The sequence below is a fragment of the Mus caroli genome, chromosome 19 (assembly GCF_900094665.2).
Source record: "Mus caroli chromosome 19, CAROLI_EIJ_v1.1, whole genome shotgun sequence".
In the NCBI taxonomy this organism is placed as follows: domain Eukaryota; kingdom Metazoa; phylum Chordata; class Mammalia; order Rodentia; family Muridae; genus Mus; species Mus caroli.
In genome coordinates, this window is record NC_034588.1 from 30,162,237 (window position 1) to 30,177,105 (window position 14,869).

Genomic DNA, 14,869 nt, shown 5'->3' on the forward strand with positions numbered 1-14,869 from the left:
GATCCTTTCCCAATCTGTTGGTGGCCATTTTGTCTTATTGACAGTGTCTTTTGCCTTACAGAAGCTTTGCAATTTTATGAGGTCCCATTTGTCAATTCTCAATCTTACAGCACAAGCCATTGCTGTTCTTTTCAGCAATTAGTGGGGTAACTCAATCACAAAAGAACACTCATGATATGCACTCACTGATAAGTGGATATTAGGCCAGAAACTTAGAATACCCAAGATACAATTGGCAAAACACATGAAAATCAAGAAGAAGGAAGACCAAAGTGTGGATACTTCATTCCTTCTTAGAACAGGGAACAAAATACTCATAGAAGTAGTTACAGAGACAAAGTGCGGAGCTGGATGGAAGGAAGGACCAACCAGAGATGGCCCCACCCGGAGATCCATCCCATAAACAACTACCAAACCCAGACACTATTGCATATGCCAGAAAGATTTTGCTGACAGGACCATGATATAGCTGTCTCTTGTTAGGCTATGCCAGTGCCTGGGAAATACAGAAGTGGATGCTCACAGTCATCTATTGGATGGAACACAGTTTCCCCAATGAAGGAGCTAGAGAAAGTACCCAAGGAGCTAAAGGGGTCTGTAACCCTATAGGAGGAACAACAATATGAACTAACCAGTACCCCCCATAGCTTGTGTCTCTAGTTGCATATGTAGCAGAGGATGGCCTAGTAGGCCATCAATGGGAGGAGAAGCCCTTGGTCTTGCGAAGATTATATGCTCCAATACAGGGGAATCCAGGGCCAGGAAGTAGAAGTGGGTGAGTTGGGGAGCAGGGTAGGGGGAGGGTATAGGGGATTTTTGGGATTGCATTTGAAATGTAAATGAAGAAAATATCTAATAAAAAAAGAAGAAATTGAAGATAACAATAGAAAGTACATACAAAAGAGAAAGAATAAATCACTTGCTTTTTGCCAATTCAGTCTTGAAATTCAGTACAATCACCTACCAGAAATTATCCTCAGAAGAGTATAAATGTACTTCTGTGAAATCAGCCGTGGACTTCCAAATAAAAATCTGTAAGGAATATTCTAGCACTGAACCAGTCCTGTACTCCTTCTAATAAGGGTATTCTATAGAAATAGGCAAGCACTTCCTTGTCTGAGGAGACAAAAGGCCAGTGTCAAAAGTGAGCAACATGAATGGAAGGGTGAGAGAAGAGTAAAGAAGATGAGATGCACCTACATGTTGGTATGTTTCTGTGAAGGACTGAGTACAGAGAGAAAAATCCAAGCAGTCTTTGACAAGTGGTGTCATCATCATCATCATCAACAACAACAACAACAACAACAAAGCAACTCATGAAGGCGCAAAGAAAAATAGCAGAAAAGGGAAGCCTAAAAAAACAAAACAAAACAAAACAAAAAAACCCAATGTATTTCAGGCAAGAATCAAACACAGGAAATATAGAAGGCTGAAAGCTTCCATTTCATTAAACAGAGACCACCACCCTGAATGCTTGGAAGCTAAGCAGGGTCAGGCCTGGCTAGTTACCTGGATGGGAGACTCATTTTTTTTTTTTAATGAAGGAAGGACGCGGAATATCATAGTTACACCTTAGCACCAATCAGCAGCAATAGCTTGAGGAGTGTCTGAGGGTAGACACTGAAACAAACGAAAGCCCAGGAGCACAGTGCTGTGGCAGCAGGGTTAGCAGCGCCACTGAGTGTCCTGGGTCAGGTTATGTGCAAAGCCATCTTCAATGAACAGTTTTCTGCTGAAAGTATTAAAATAACCAATTGTTCCAGAATCCTTAATGCAATATTATAGGGACTAGACATCAAATTAAATCAACTGAATAAACATCTAAATTATGAAGGGGAAATTGGTATAAAATGGAAGAACTGAGAAGCATTAAAAAAAAAAAAATCTGCCACTGCTTTCTTAAGTTAAACCCATACCCAGCAGTTGAAGAATTTTATCCAAACCCTAGATGAGAGTACAGAAACAGTTGCCAAGTTGCTCAAAGACATTTTCCCCCTTAATTTGCAGCACCCACAAAAATGTACCACTATGTCATTTAAGACAAAATTCAATTTAGAGTCTTAGAGCCCTCAGCAGATATTAGTCTCTATGGTTTCAGAAAAGAAACTGGTGACATTGTAGACATTCCTTAGTGAAGAGGCCAGTGAGGAGATTCACCTCCCTCCTGCCTTCGTGGGGGAGGGCAGTGGGCATCGGAACCAATAGGAGAATGAGAAACTTCCCCACAAACAACCTCGAAGTTCTCTACGGTAGTAGTTGGGCCCTACATGTGTATTAACACTTTCCCTTAAGGTTTGATGTTGAAGTACAGGGCGGGGTTGACCTTGGCCGCAGAAAGCAACGGCAGCGCCTGCAAAGCCTCTATGAGCACTTTTCAAGGTAAATGTGATGGTGTGGCCGTGGTTTGTGGGTGTCTTCCCAGGGTTCATGTTGCTGCTGGAAGTTAGGTTCCCCATGTAGCACAGCCAGGTGTTAAAGAGAAGGAGCTAGGTGGGAGTTGGCTGGGTCGTTAGGATAGTTGGAGTTAGCAGACTCAGAGCAACTTCTTGTGATCAGTTGTCATAGCAGCTCCTCCAGCTCTGACTCTGGCTTCATGGCTCACCACGGAATCTCTCATGCTTGCTCTGATCTAGATGCTGCCATGCACCATGAGGTGACTTAGGCAACAGGGCCTTCACTGGGGCCAGTGCCATGCTGTTTGGACTTTTAGCTTTCAAATTTGTGAGCTAATGAAATGGCTGACTCTAAATTGACCCAGCCTGTCACCTTATGATGGCTAATCTTTCAGTGGCTTGATTTAGGATTGCTGAAGAGATGTGTCTTTAAGAATGCCCTGAAGGGTTTACCAGAGAGGGTTAATTGGGCAGAAGAGACACATCCTCAGTGTGGGAAGGGCTCTCACAGGGGCTGATGTTCTAGACTGTATAAAACAGAGCAAGGAGAAGGTGCTCTGAGAATCAGTGACCATCTCTCTTTCTGCTTCCTGACTGCAGGATCAACAATTTGATTAGCTGCCCCAGTAGTCATAGCTGCTGTGCCATGATGGGCCATAATCCCTTAAACCATGGTCCTACTCCCCAAATTCCTGTTCTTTACTTAAACTGCATTTACTTTTTGTCATAGCAGTGAGAAAAATAAAATACCCTAGGCCTACAGCTTACATTAAAATTCATCTTTAATATTATATATCCTATGGATTAGGACAAATGTATAATGCAATTTACTATTATAGAGGCAAAATATTTTCAGTACCTTAAAAATATTTTCTAGCCAAGCCATTTTTCTATTCTTCCTGTCAAGATTTCTAAAAGGCTCCTAACCTGCCTACTTATGCCTCTACTAGTTCATATCCTCACTTGGCATTAATGAAGTTACTACCACTCCACCCCTCACTAGCATTCCATGTTATCTGGATTTGACATTTGCATATTCCAGTTTGTTTCTACTCTCAACATTAAATAGGTCATACCTTGCAGTTGCACAGCTTCAAGCCCAACCTTTCCACCCATCTCCAGCATTTACTGTGAAGATTCAGTTCAAATGTCACAAAAGAAAAGAAAAAGAAGAAAAGAAACGAATGGAGGGAAAGTCTTGATCCTGCAGGGTTTGGAACAGAGAATTAACACCATCTAGCACTGTTTGGAACAGAATATTAGTTCTGTGTTTTATTGAAACTTTCATAATATGAAGGCATTTCGAGCTCTGGCTTTTTATTTTTCAGAGAAAGAGCAGAAAAGGAATGGGACAGTATATGGAGACCAGAAGGAAGAGAAGGGAGGAGAGACAGAAGGAACCTGGTGTGGGACCTGGGCTGGACAGAGATTCAGCTGGGTTTCCTCCTTAAGAGCACAGTCTCTGCTCAGAATTGGGGATTTGAGAGCACTGGAAATATTGCCCCTGCTCCTCTTTCTTTTCTGTCTCTCATTTATATCACCTTCTTATCAGTTCAGTGCTGCATTATATCCAACATTCACACAAATGTACCTTGATTAATTGAGACAAGGCCATGGTGGCAAGGCATGGGGCACACCCTTCCCCACCAAATTCCAAAGGTGAAGATGGACCACTGAAAAGTATGGGGATTTACTGTTGAGGAGATAATGTGGAAGTAAGAACCTTATCTCAAGCCACTTGACCTTTCATTGGTCAGTCCCTTTTCTACTGTGTATCTAGGGGTGAGATGCTCACCACAAATGACAGTGTTACTCTTGTAGACTGCTGCTCAAGATGCTAGAGAAGTGTGTGAACAGTGTGAAATGCATGTTTTGAAGCTTTGACAATAGCTTGTCTCCTTTCAGGCTCGGCAGCAAGTGTAACATCTATGTCTACAGAATTATAAATGTAGTGGAATGATTTCAACATCCAAATTGCAATAAAAACCATTGTTAGAGTTTGGCTATACATTGTACTCAAAATAATCTTTTGGTGAAACTTTGTGATATTGTTTCATCAATATTTGAATAGGTAGGTTGATGGTTAGGACAAGGCTATTTTTAGATTATATAAAATTATATAATGAGTAGATTTAAATTTATATGTGAGTAGGTTTAAACATTATTTTTTAGTCTATAGTAACTTATTATGAGAAAAACTTACATACACACACACACAGACACACACAGACACACACACACACACAAATGTCACAATTTACTGTTCTTTTAAAGAAGTATTTACAATAGGCAAAATGACTTATATACAATATACCCAACTTCAAATTATAACAAGATTCTTTTTCTGGCTTCTCTTTCAAGTCAACTTAAAATTGAGATAAATATCATTTAGAGACATTAGCTATTGAGATTTTTCAATCTTTTAAAAGGAAAGAGCAAAGTCTTCTAAAGTAACTGCGACATGCTTAAGTAAATATTTCCTCCAGAGGTCCCCTGTATAATTTAACTTGAGAAGATATGGGTAAACACAGACCTGCTGCAATATTTTAGTGAGTAATTTACTATTTCCTCTGAATTGGAAAGCCCTTTAAAACATACAAAATCTGCTGCAATTTCCCATAACACCACTTTTTGTGAAGGCTTTACAGCTCGGATAACCAATAGTGCTCACAAATCTGTTACGTGGGCTCAGAACTGGGAGAAAACACATGTCTCTGTGGCTTTCCGTCTGCAGTCTATCCGACCTTTGCTTCACTGACCCCCAAATGACTTCCCAGCCGAGTTTACAGATCCAGAGCTGTTTCCGAGAACAGGATTCCAACTCTAGTAAAAGAGTGTGTGTTTAAGTCAAGATTTACTCTGTATTAAGAGCTTTAAGGCTAACCTAGAAGAATGATAAGCAGGGTTAGCTTACCCTGGAAGGCAGCTCCGTTCAATATTCTAGGGTTACTCATGAAAGACCTCTGCTGTCACCACTCAAACTGAAGTAGAAACTCAATAAAAATGAAAACTGTGGTAACTAGATATGCATGCAGTGTTAATGTGACCTACAGCAAAGCTCCGGATGGTTAAAGTGGCTACCATACAGCCGCAGTGTCAATGTGGAAAATCCCCAGAGAAACAGCTGCATCTGCATGTGCAACTTCTCTTGCCTGTATAAGAAACCCTAGAATTTCAGAGTGCGATGGGATGTGGACAAGGCTGGTAAAAATGACACGCACATCTCACTGAGCAATAGTGTGACAATGACACCTATAGAAATGACATATGCATATGACAAACCCATATGAACTCCAAGGATCCCGGCATTCATTTCCTCAACTAGACAATGTAGAAGACTCCACTACGTTTTCTAGTTACCTGTGAATATGTCCATTTATGGCATATGGTAGCAACCGGCTGAGGCAAACCCGGCAGAATGGTTTCCAATTGCTGGATCATTATCTTCTGCACATCCGCCTCACTGGCCTCCAAGTGTTGAACTCCAAATGGGACAGTGGTTTGGATCACCACGGACGGACCACATTCTGATGACTCTGCAGTGTGAGAGGAACAGGAAGACACATGTTAAAGCAGGGAACCCAAGAGCACAGCCCAGACAGAGTTGGATTCCAAAGTAGAAAGTGACCATAACAATCAGGCAGTAATGGAGGCAAACAGAGACCCATGTCTGCAGCTTGGCTTTGGCTGTTTCTAAAGCAGCTGCAGCTTTCCCGAGGAGGAAGACGGCTGAAGATGTACTTTAGAAAACAAGTCACCAGTTCTTGATAAGGAACTGGGAGGGACAATGAGCACCCTTAAAACCTGTTCAGCTAAATTTATTGGTTATTTTCTCTTATAATTAAATTGTAAGTCTTTTATATATTATATTACAAATAACCTATTTTCTTAAGTTCTGAGAATGAAATAGCTGTTCAGAAAGATATTTATGCTAGGAAGGTTGCAAAACAGTTTACTAAAATTATAACAATTCTACATTGTTTGATACCTTGAAAAATAAATTATCTCTTTCAAATCAGAATATTTCTCCTAATATTATTCCTTGAGTCCTGTGTGTATATGTGAGATAAGGTCTTGTTATGTAGCCCAAGCTGGCCTTAAACTTGAGATTATTTTCTTCTCCCTCCTCTGTGGTGAGAGTGCAGTAGTACCACCATTCTTCTTTATCTTTCAGTCAACAACAGAAACAAGAGTCTGACCAATCTATACCTCCATTTTTATTTGTCACTCAATTTATTTTTGCTGAATTTCCATGATTGCAGAACCTGAGTGCTTGGCTGACTCTTTCCTTATTTAGAAGAACACAAGGCAGCCAATAATGCATAAAGTTAAAGGCGTTCAGGCGACTAAGGCACTGGAAAATAGAATATGTGAAAGAACATCCACATGAGTTTGGTTTAAATACTATTGAGGAGAAAGCTGGGAAGAATACATTAATGGATGTAGTAAGCATATGCCCAGTTAGCCTCTCTACATTTCAGAGATGTTTTTATTTTTATTTTTGTCAAATCTTAATAAGCTCGTACCCACCTAGGTTTATAACATAGATCAAACAACATATGAAGTAGATGCTTTGTAAAAGTAAGAGTCAGGAGGAAGAGAATAAATCAGCTAAAAGGACGATGTTCCTAGATGCTGCTTAAATGATCCCTGAGTTATTTAATAAAAGTACTTCCCTTCCCCATTTCACTAAGTCCATGGAACCATGGCTTATAAATTTCCAAAATAAATACAAGGGAATAGTTTCAAAATGCGACAAGAAAGAGTCAGTGCTGCCACATAACCTCATCTGTTGGGATATGAATGCAACACTGTGCTGGAAGTGCTACAGTGAACCAGATTGTCCACTGCTCAGCTCCCTGTAACTGGAACCACCTTTCTAAGCAGCAGACAAACGTCCATGGGAAGGCCATGTCTTTAACCTGTGAGTGCACACCTCACTAGTACTGCACAGAGGGAAACACTCATCTGTGCAAAAATGCATGCTATTTCAGGGAATGCTCCCACAGTGAGAAACCCTTTGCATCATGCTACCTCTTCTTTGCTTCCTGCTTCAGATGTAACATGACCAGGGGCTTAAACTTCTGCTGCCAAAGCACCTCAACCATGACGGACTGTACCCTGAACTGTGAGTCAAGATGATCCCTTCCTTCCTTAAGTTCAGTTGCTATTTTATCATAGCAACCGGAAACGTACTTACGAGAGCAGGCGATATTTACAGGACAGTTAACACATTTATTATGTATCAGCTAAAAAGCTCAGGCAGCTTGTTCACACTGGAGGGGTGCAAAGCCATCCTCCATCCTCCATTTGTGAGGTGCCAGATCTCAGCAGAGACAGAAAGTCACCTCATCAGTGAAGCAGGAGAAGAGAGCTCTGCTTGCCATCACTGGCAGGCTTTAAAGGGACATAAAGGTTAGCTATGTGTTGAGCATCAAGAGGGACTCTTTTCCAGTCTCTAATACTGGTAATGGTGCATGGCAAGTTTTTCCCATCTACAATAGCTGTCTCCTCCTAGGAGAGCAATACAAAAAGAAATCCTAAGATTCAAACCGAAATGATTCTTGTGTAATAATGAGAGAACAGAGAACAGCCTGATTACTTTTTTTCTTGGAAATGAATAAATTTTGAGAATTTATATTAAAATTTAGACTAAAGAAGAAGTTTAAAAGAACATGACTTCAACTCCAAAGCTAAAGGCACTTTTAGAAGATAAAAATGAAACACACACACACACACACACACACACACACACACAAGAAAAGTCAACTAGAGTTTAAATAAAACTAAGATTTGGAAGACACAAATTTACAAAAAGCCTCAACTATGTTACTAGGATTTAGGTTTAATGGGGAGACAAGAGAAGGCATTGGAAAAAAAGGCAAAATATAACATTTTCTTTCATATATAGATTGTAGGCATGAATATATGCACTTATGTTACTAGAAAGCATAAAAGGGACATTATTGGGGATAAAACAGTAAACTATCAGGAATGGAGGAGAAAGGACAGGAAAGGCAGTGTCAGGGCCAACAAAAGCTATGCAGTGATCCGTATGTGTATACATGACACTATCATGATGAAACCTTTGTTTTGCATTCTACCTGAAGAGCTAATACAGAAAGCAACGTTTGAACTAAATTGTGTTGAGGAAATGTGGTATGGATGATGCATTAAAATCTGTTAAATGGCTGCAGGTAAAGTCTATTCTCCCAAGTGCTACAATTACTTTTGAATCTAAGTTTTTAGATGTTGAATTAGCTTTTGTTTATATATGTGTTTGTGCACATACATGTACATATGTTGCCCATACATGTACATATGTTGCCCATACATGTACATATGTTGCCAAAAGGCAATTGTAGGTGTTGGTCTTCAGGTGTCTTACGATTTTTTCTTTCAGTTTGGTAGATCAAAGCTTTTCAATATCAATAGGTAATGCTAAGAATAATCGTAGGGAACTGAGAAAAACATGGTTCTGCTTATAATTCTAATGATAAAGTTTGCATGGAAGAGTTGTTTTGCAAAAGTGATAAAAAAAAACACACACACACACACACTCATACACATTTAGTTTTCCAGGAGTAGGCTAGCCTAACAGAGGGTTTAAACAAGATGATCTTTGGGTTAAGTCTCTGAGTGCTTTTAATGGTGCCTAAGAACATTAGTGTGTGGAAGTGCTTCAGAGTTCCTACTTTGGAAAATTTTAATTAAGAGACTTGAGTTTCTGGATATTTATATAAACACATGGGAAAAGACAGAGAGGCACGGAAGAAAACCCTGTTCAGCAAACTTCCATCAGTGCTGTAAGGGAGTAGCTACTAGCATGTTCAAAGAAAATGACAGTCTTGCAAGCAGCTCACTGGCGTTCAGTGATGTAGGGCTATCTGTAAGCAGCTATTTTACCTTATAAGCAATATTCTCTCTCTTGAGTTTTAGAACTCCTGACAACTATCGGATGATTGTAAAACCTTTTAGTCTCATAAAGCCCTGCATGTGTCATTTGCCTCCCACCTTTTACTGAAGGCAGGCTCTCTCATTGTCTTGGAACTTTGCCATATAAGTCGGGCTTGCTGGCCATACTGTTTCCTGGGATCTGGCTGTCTTGTCAGAGGTGGGGCTAAAGGTCCCAGCTTTTTAAGTGGGTCCTGGTCACCCCAAAGCAGTCTTCATGCTTGTGTAGCATGCGCTTTACCCAAAGCCATCTCCCATGAATTAACTTTTTACATGAGTACAATAGGATTAATTTTGAGATTCTTATCAACTAAGTTCTGACAACAATTGACTGATTGACCAATCAATGAGAGAAATGCCTGATGATATATTTGCCAATTTCTCTTGTCATTTAAAAATACTTTTTATTCTCTACTGATGTATTTCTAGTTTCCTGATTTTGAACATTTTAATAACATATTCGAACCTTTTAAATATCTAGAATCATTTGTGAGTTGAAATCTTATTTTTTATTTTATTTGACTTTTTCAATGTTGGTTGATTTTTGAAAATTACAAAAAGATTATCCTTTTGTTATACATTTTGTTTACATTTTTTTTGTGGGTGGTGTGAGAGTGTATGTGTTGGTGTGGAATGTGTGTGTGTGCATGTGGAGACAAGAGCTTGGTGCCAGGAGTCGTTTTCAGTCACTCTCCGTCTTAGTTTTTGAGAGTAAGTTTTGAGAAAGCTGGAACTCATCAGGTGGCTAGACTGGCTAGTCAACAAGCCCCTGGGTCCAGTGGTCCCCACGTCCCCAGCGCTGCGATTAAGTGCCCAGCATTTGATGTGGGTGCTGGGACTGGGACTTCAGGTCCTCATGTTTGGGTAGCAAGCTGCTGTTGGCCTCTCCCCAGCCCCTTTCTCCTCCTCCTCCTCCTCCTCCTCTCCGTCCTCCTTGTTCCCCAACTGGAGTGTCTTCTTTAACCCATTTATTCTATTTCCTCCTAGTTTGGAAGTTTACATGTTTACCTACAACTGCAAAAGACCTTTTTACACTTAAATCTTCCTATTATCTTTAAAGTTAAAAGCAAGTTAACATCTTTATGCTTTACTGAACAACACTAGAATCCCAAAACCCTTCAGTTCACTCTTCAGTTTTTTTTTTTTTCTGACACTGAGACTGTTTGCTCACATTTTCCAAGCTTCTTTCTTGGATATCAGCTCTTCTCATTACACATATCTTCTCTTTCCAAAGCATCTTATTTTAAAGTTTCTTAAATGATGGCCCCACAGAAGTAGTCACTCTCAGGTTTTGAGTTCACAGGAGCGTCATCACCCTCACTTGTGAAATTTGTTTTGCTGGTATGCAACAATATATTGAGAGAGTTGTCATTCTGATTTTAAAGATGTGATTTGAGCTAGCTTCTAGAAATCAATCTTTAATTTGACGTCAGGCCATTGCAGTTATATTTTTTTTTATGGCCTTGGTGTTTTGAAGTTTTACCTGAATCTCTGGAAGTTTGAATTTGTTTGCATTTTTATGAACCCACTGGATTTTTAGAATATAAGGACTCAGCTTTGTCAGTAGCCCTGGAAACCATCAGCTCCTGGTTCTCTTAGCATTTCCCTTCCCGTGCTTTCTACTAGCCTCTCGTGGGAATCCAACTATGTACATTTGAGATCCTCATCTCAGTCTCATGTCTCAATTCCATTTTAAATACTTCCTATTCTGATCTCTCCATGCTAAGTTCTAAATGCATTTTTCTGATTTATTCATCAGTTCACTATTTTTCCCCATGTCTGTTTAATTTTGTGTTTAATCTGTTCTTTGAATTTCAAACGTCTCATTGGCAAATGTTTTATTCGGTCATGTTGAATCTTCATGATCAATTTGGACAGTTTTTTTTTCTCCTTAGGCTTACTACCAGTGCTCTTTCATTTTTTAAAAACATACTCAATAGGTTATTTTATATTATGAGATAGATTAGACCTAAGTCTTCGGGCATTATAAAATTTGTTATTATTTTTTAAATTTAGAATGACTATTGATCAAAGAGGTATATATATATATATATCTTTGTGTGCATGTCTGTTTTTTAATGGCTATATATATACATTTTCATATTTACATGTCATATACACACATTTATATAGACACACATCATTTTGAGGGAGGTTCCTAAGCATTTTATCTCACAATTTCTTTAAGCCTGAGCTTAAAATGTTCTGTCTTAGATCTGCTTTTTTATTTCTGCTAGATACGTGTGGGCAATATTGCCTATGACCAGATTAACTAGATTTATGAAGTATGATGGCAGAATGAATTCTGGTACCAAATCTGCCTCAGGGTTGTTCTGTGGTTTTGGCATCTCGGCGGAGATATGTTCTTTCTTCCTTTGTGTGTGTGTGTTTTTCCATTCTACTTGAAGAAGACAGGCACACATCCCAGCTATGTTGTTCTGACAGATAGGTCATATCAGACATAGAGAAACTCTTAAAGACATAAAAGTAGAAGACTTAAGCTAGATATTTTTAAATCATAAAATAAGGTAGGCAATTGTTTTTGAAAATAAAACATATCAAAACCTATTCAACCAAAGAGAAAGAGAATGCCAACCAACAAACACATAGGAAACTGAAAATACAGTCAGTACATAAACTGGAAGAAAAGCTTGATCCCAATTTCAGGACCTGGTTGTTTTATTTGTGATTTCCTTCAAGTGATCAAACTACTGTAATATTGATTTCACACACACACACACACACACACACACACACACACACACAGAGCACATTTACAGATACAAATACAAACCATTCTTCCATAAGATTATAGAGATAATTCACCAATCATACTTATTTAAAAAATCATCACTGGGTCTAAGGTGGCCCAGTCACTTTGGAAGCTGAAGCAGAAAGACTGAAGAAAGACTCAAGGCAAGCCCATGTAAGCAAATGAGACTGTCTCTCATTAAGAAAAGGATGCTGAGTGTATTGCTCAATGGCAGAGTACTTGCCTAGCATGAATAAGATCACCAATACTGAGCAAATTCCATCAAGAATCATACAGATTTTCCAATGATTTATCTACTATAATATATCATGCTAATAGGTATGATTAAGTAAAGTGTGATGACCTCAATTTATATTAGCGACATCCATTGTCACTTAATGTAAATTTATGAGAAATAAGAAATAACATGTAAAAAAATTAGATGTCAAGATGAGATGGAATATCTTGTTTATTGTTTGAATGATGTAGATTATTATAGTAACATTAAAAACAAAGGTTCTCCAGGTGTCCTCAACAGAGGAATGGATACAGAAAATGTGGTACATTTACACAATGGAGTACTACTCAGCTATTAAAAACAATGAATTTATGAAATTCCTAGGCAAATGGATAGACCTGGAGGGCATCATCCTGAGTGAGGTAACCCAATCACAAAAGAACTCACACGATATGTACTCACTGATAAGTGGATATTAGCCCAGAAACCTAGAATACCCAAGATATAAGATACAATTTGCTGAACACATGAAACTCAAGAAGAACGAAGACCAAAGTGTGGACACTTTGCCCCTTCTTAGAATTGGGAACAAAACACCCATGGAAGTAGTTACAGAGACACAGTTTGGAGCTGAGACGAAAGGATGGACCATCTAGAGACTGCCATATCCAGGGATCCATTCCATAATCAGCCTCCATACGTTGACACCATTGCACACACCAGCAAGATTTTGCTGAAAGGACCCTGATATAGCTGTCTCTTGTGAAGCTATGCTGGTGCCTGGCAAACACAGGAAGTGGATGTTCACAGTCAGCTATTGGATGGAACACAGGGCCCCCAATGGAGGAGCTAGAGAAAGTACCCAAGGAGCTAAAGGGGTCTGCAACCCTATAGGTGGAGCAACAATATGAACTAACCAGTACCCCCAGAGCTGTGTCTCTAGCTGCATATGTATCAGAAGACGGCCTAATTGGCCATCATTGGGAAGAGAGGCCCCTGGTCTTGCAAACTTTATATTTCTCAGTACAGGGGAACAGACCAAGTACAGGGCCAAGAAGTGGGGGTGGGTGGGTAGGGAAGTGGGGGGCGGAAGGGTATGGGGGACTTTTGGGATAGCATTTGAAATGTAAATGAAGAAATTACCTAATTAAAAAATACTTCCGTTCTGAAAAACAAAAAACAAAAAACAAACAAACAAACAAAAAACCAAAGGTTCTTTGAAAGGCCAATAGTATATTTAACATTGGTCTGGTCATTGCAATGAGATAAAAATGGACAAGTAACCCACAAATAAGAAGGGAAAACTACCCGACTAAAAACAGGGAATGACTTAAAAATTGATTGAATTAAAACATCTTGATAGTAAGTTGATTTCTCTATATTTAAGGATAGTTTTTACAAAATTAATAAATTAACTTTATAATATCACGTGGGGTCTGTCAACTAGGTTTAAAGAGGCAATTCAACAATGTCAGTTTAATATTTTTCTTTGTGAAAAAAATCAAATGAAACTTTTGTGGTATTTTAATGTGTTATACGGCCACAGAAATAGCTTGGCATTTTTTGATAGTAATAGGCAGTTAGTGAGACTGGTTATCATCCACAAACTCCTAGCCTATATTAGATCTATAGCGTAGTCACAGAAACTCGAAGGGATGTGAAAGAGAGAATTTAATATTACCTGGAAACTTGGATGTATGGAAAAATTAACTCTCTACTCTCTTTCTACTTCTTGTCATTTCTTATTTCCTATTTTGAAATAATGTATGTGGGATGTTCAATCTTAGGTCATACAGGATTCCTGTCCCCATATTTTCTCTTATTACTTTGTACTGAAAGCCAAATTTCTTACTTGCATGAAAATGCACCAGAGATTTTCCATTTGGTAGACTTTATTTTAGTCACTTGCAAGGGACAGCAACTTGTTTCCCCAAAAGCCAGCTGTAAATTTCATCTCTGAGAGAAAAGCAGAGGACTAAAGCATTAGGGATGGCGGACACCACTGTGGACCAAGCGGAATAGGAACTGGGTGAAAATGATTCTTCTTCCATGGTATAGCAGACATGTATGTGTGTTCAGGGCAGTGTCTGGCGCTAGGAGGCACATGTGTGAGGCATTTCAGGATGGTTTATTTCATTCAAGTGTCAAGAGACAAAGCACGGGCAGTGTTACTGCAGAACTGTTATTAACTGAATGGAATCTCATCGGTGGTGTCAGTGAGTGAGGCTTGGGAAGCACACGCGTCTGAACTTGCTGAAAGCACTACACGGCAAATGGTGGTAATTTTTCCTCTTTCCAATTGAGTGGAACTGTCAATTATCTTCTTCCTCTTGCTGGAAGGACTTTTCTTAACAATGTGGCTCTCTTCTACTCAGCCCAGGGACCCAGCCCCAACTCTGACAGAGAGGAAGCCAATCATACCTGTAGACTCCATGTCTGCTCTGCTTCCTCCTTGATGAGGGTACTACAGAGGAAGAGGGAGAAGAGTAGGGCAGGAGCAGAGACCCCTGAAGGCTGACACAGGCTCCTGAG

The 14,869-nt window shown here is 39.3% G+C and overlaps 1 protein-coding gene across 1 annotated transcript in view; it reads right to left on the reverse strand.

Annotated features, from left to right (window-relative positions):
• The window catches only part of Rnls (renalase, FAD dependent amine oxidase), a 247,279-nt gene that overhangs the window by 24,782 nt on the left and 207,628 nt on the right, over nt 1-14,869 (reverse strand). Inside the window, exon 6 of the mRNA XM_021151942.2 lies at nt 5,754-5,929. Coding sequence (XP_021007601.1) covers nt 5,754-5,929 — 176 coding nt within the window. The remainder of the gene's footprint in view (nt 1-5,753; nt 5,930-14,869) is intronic.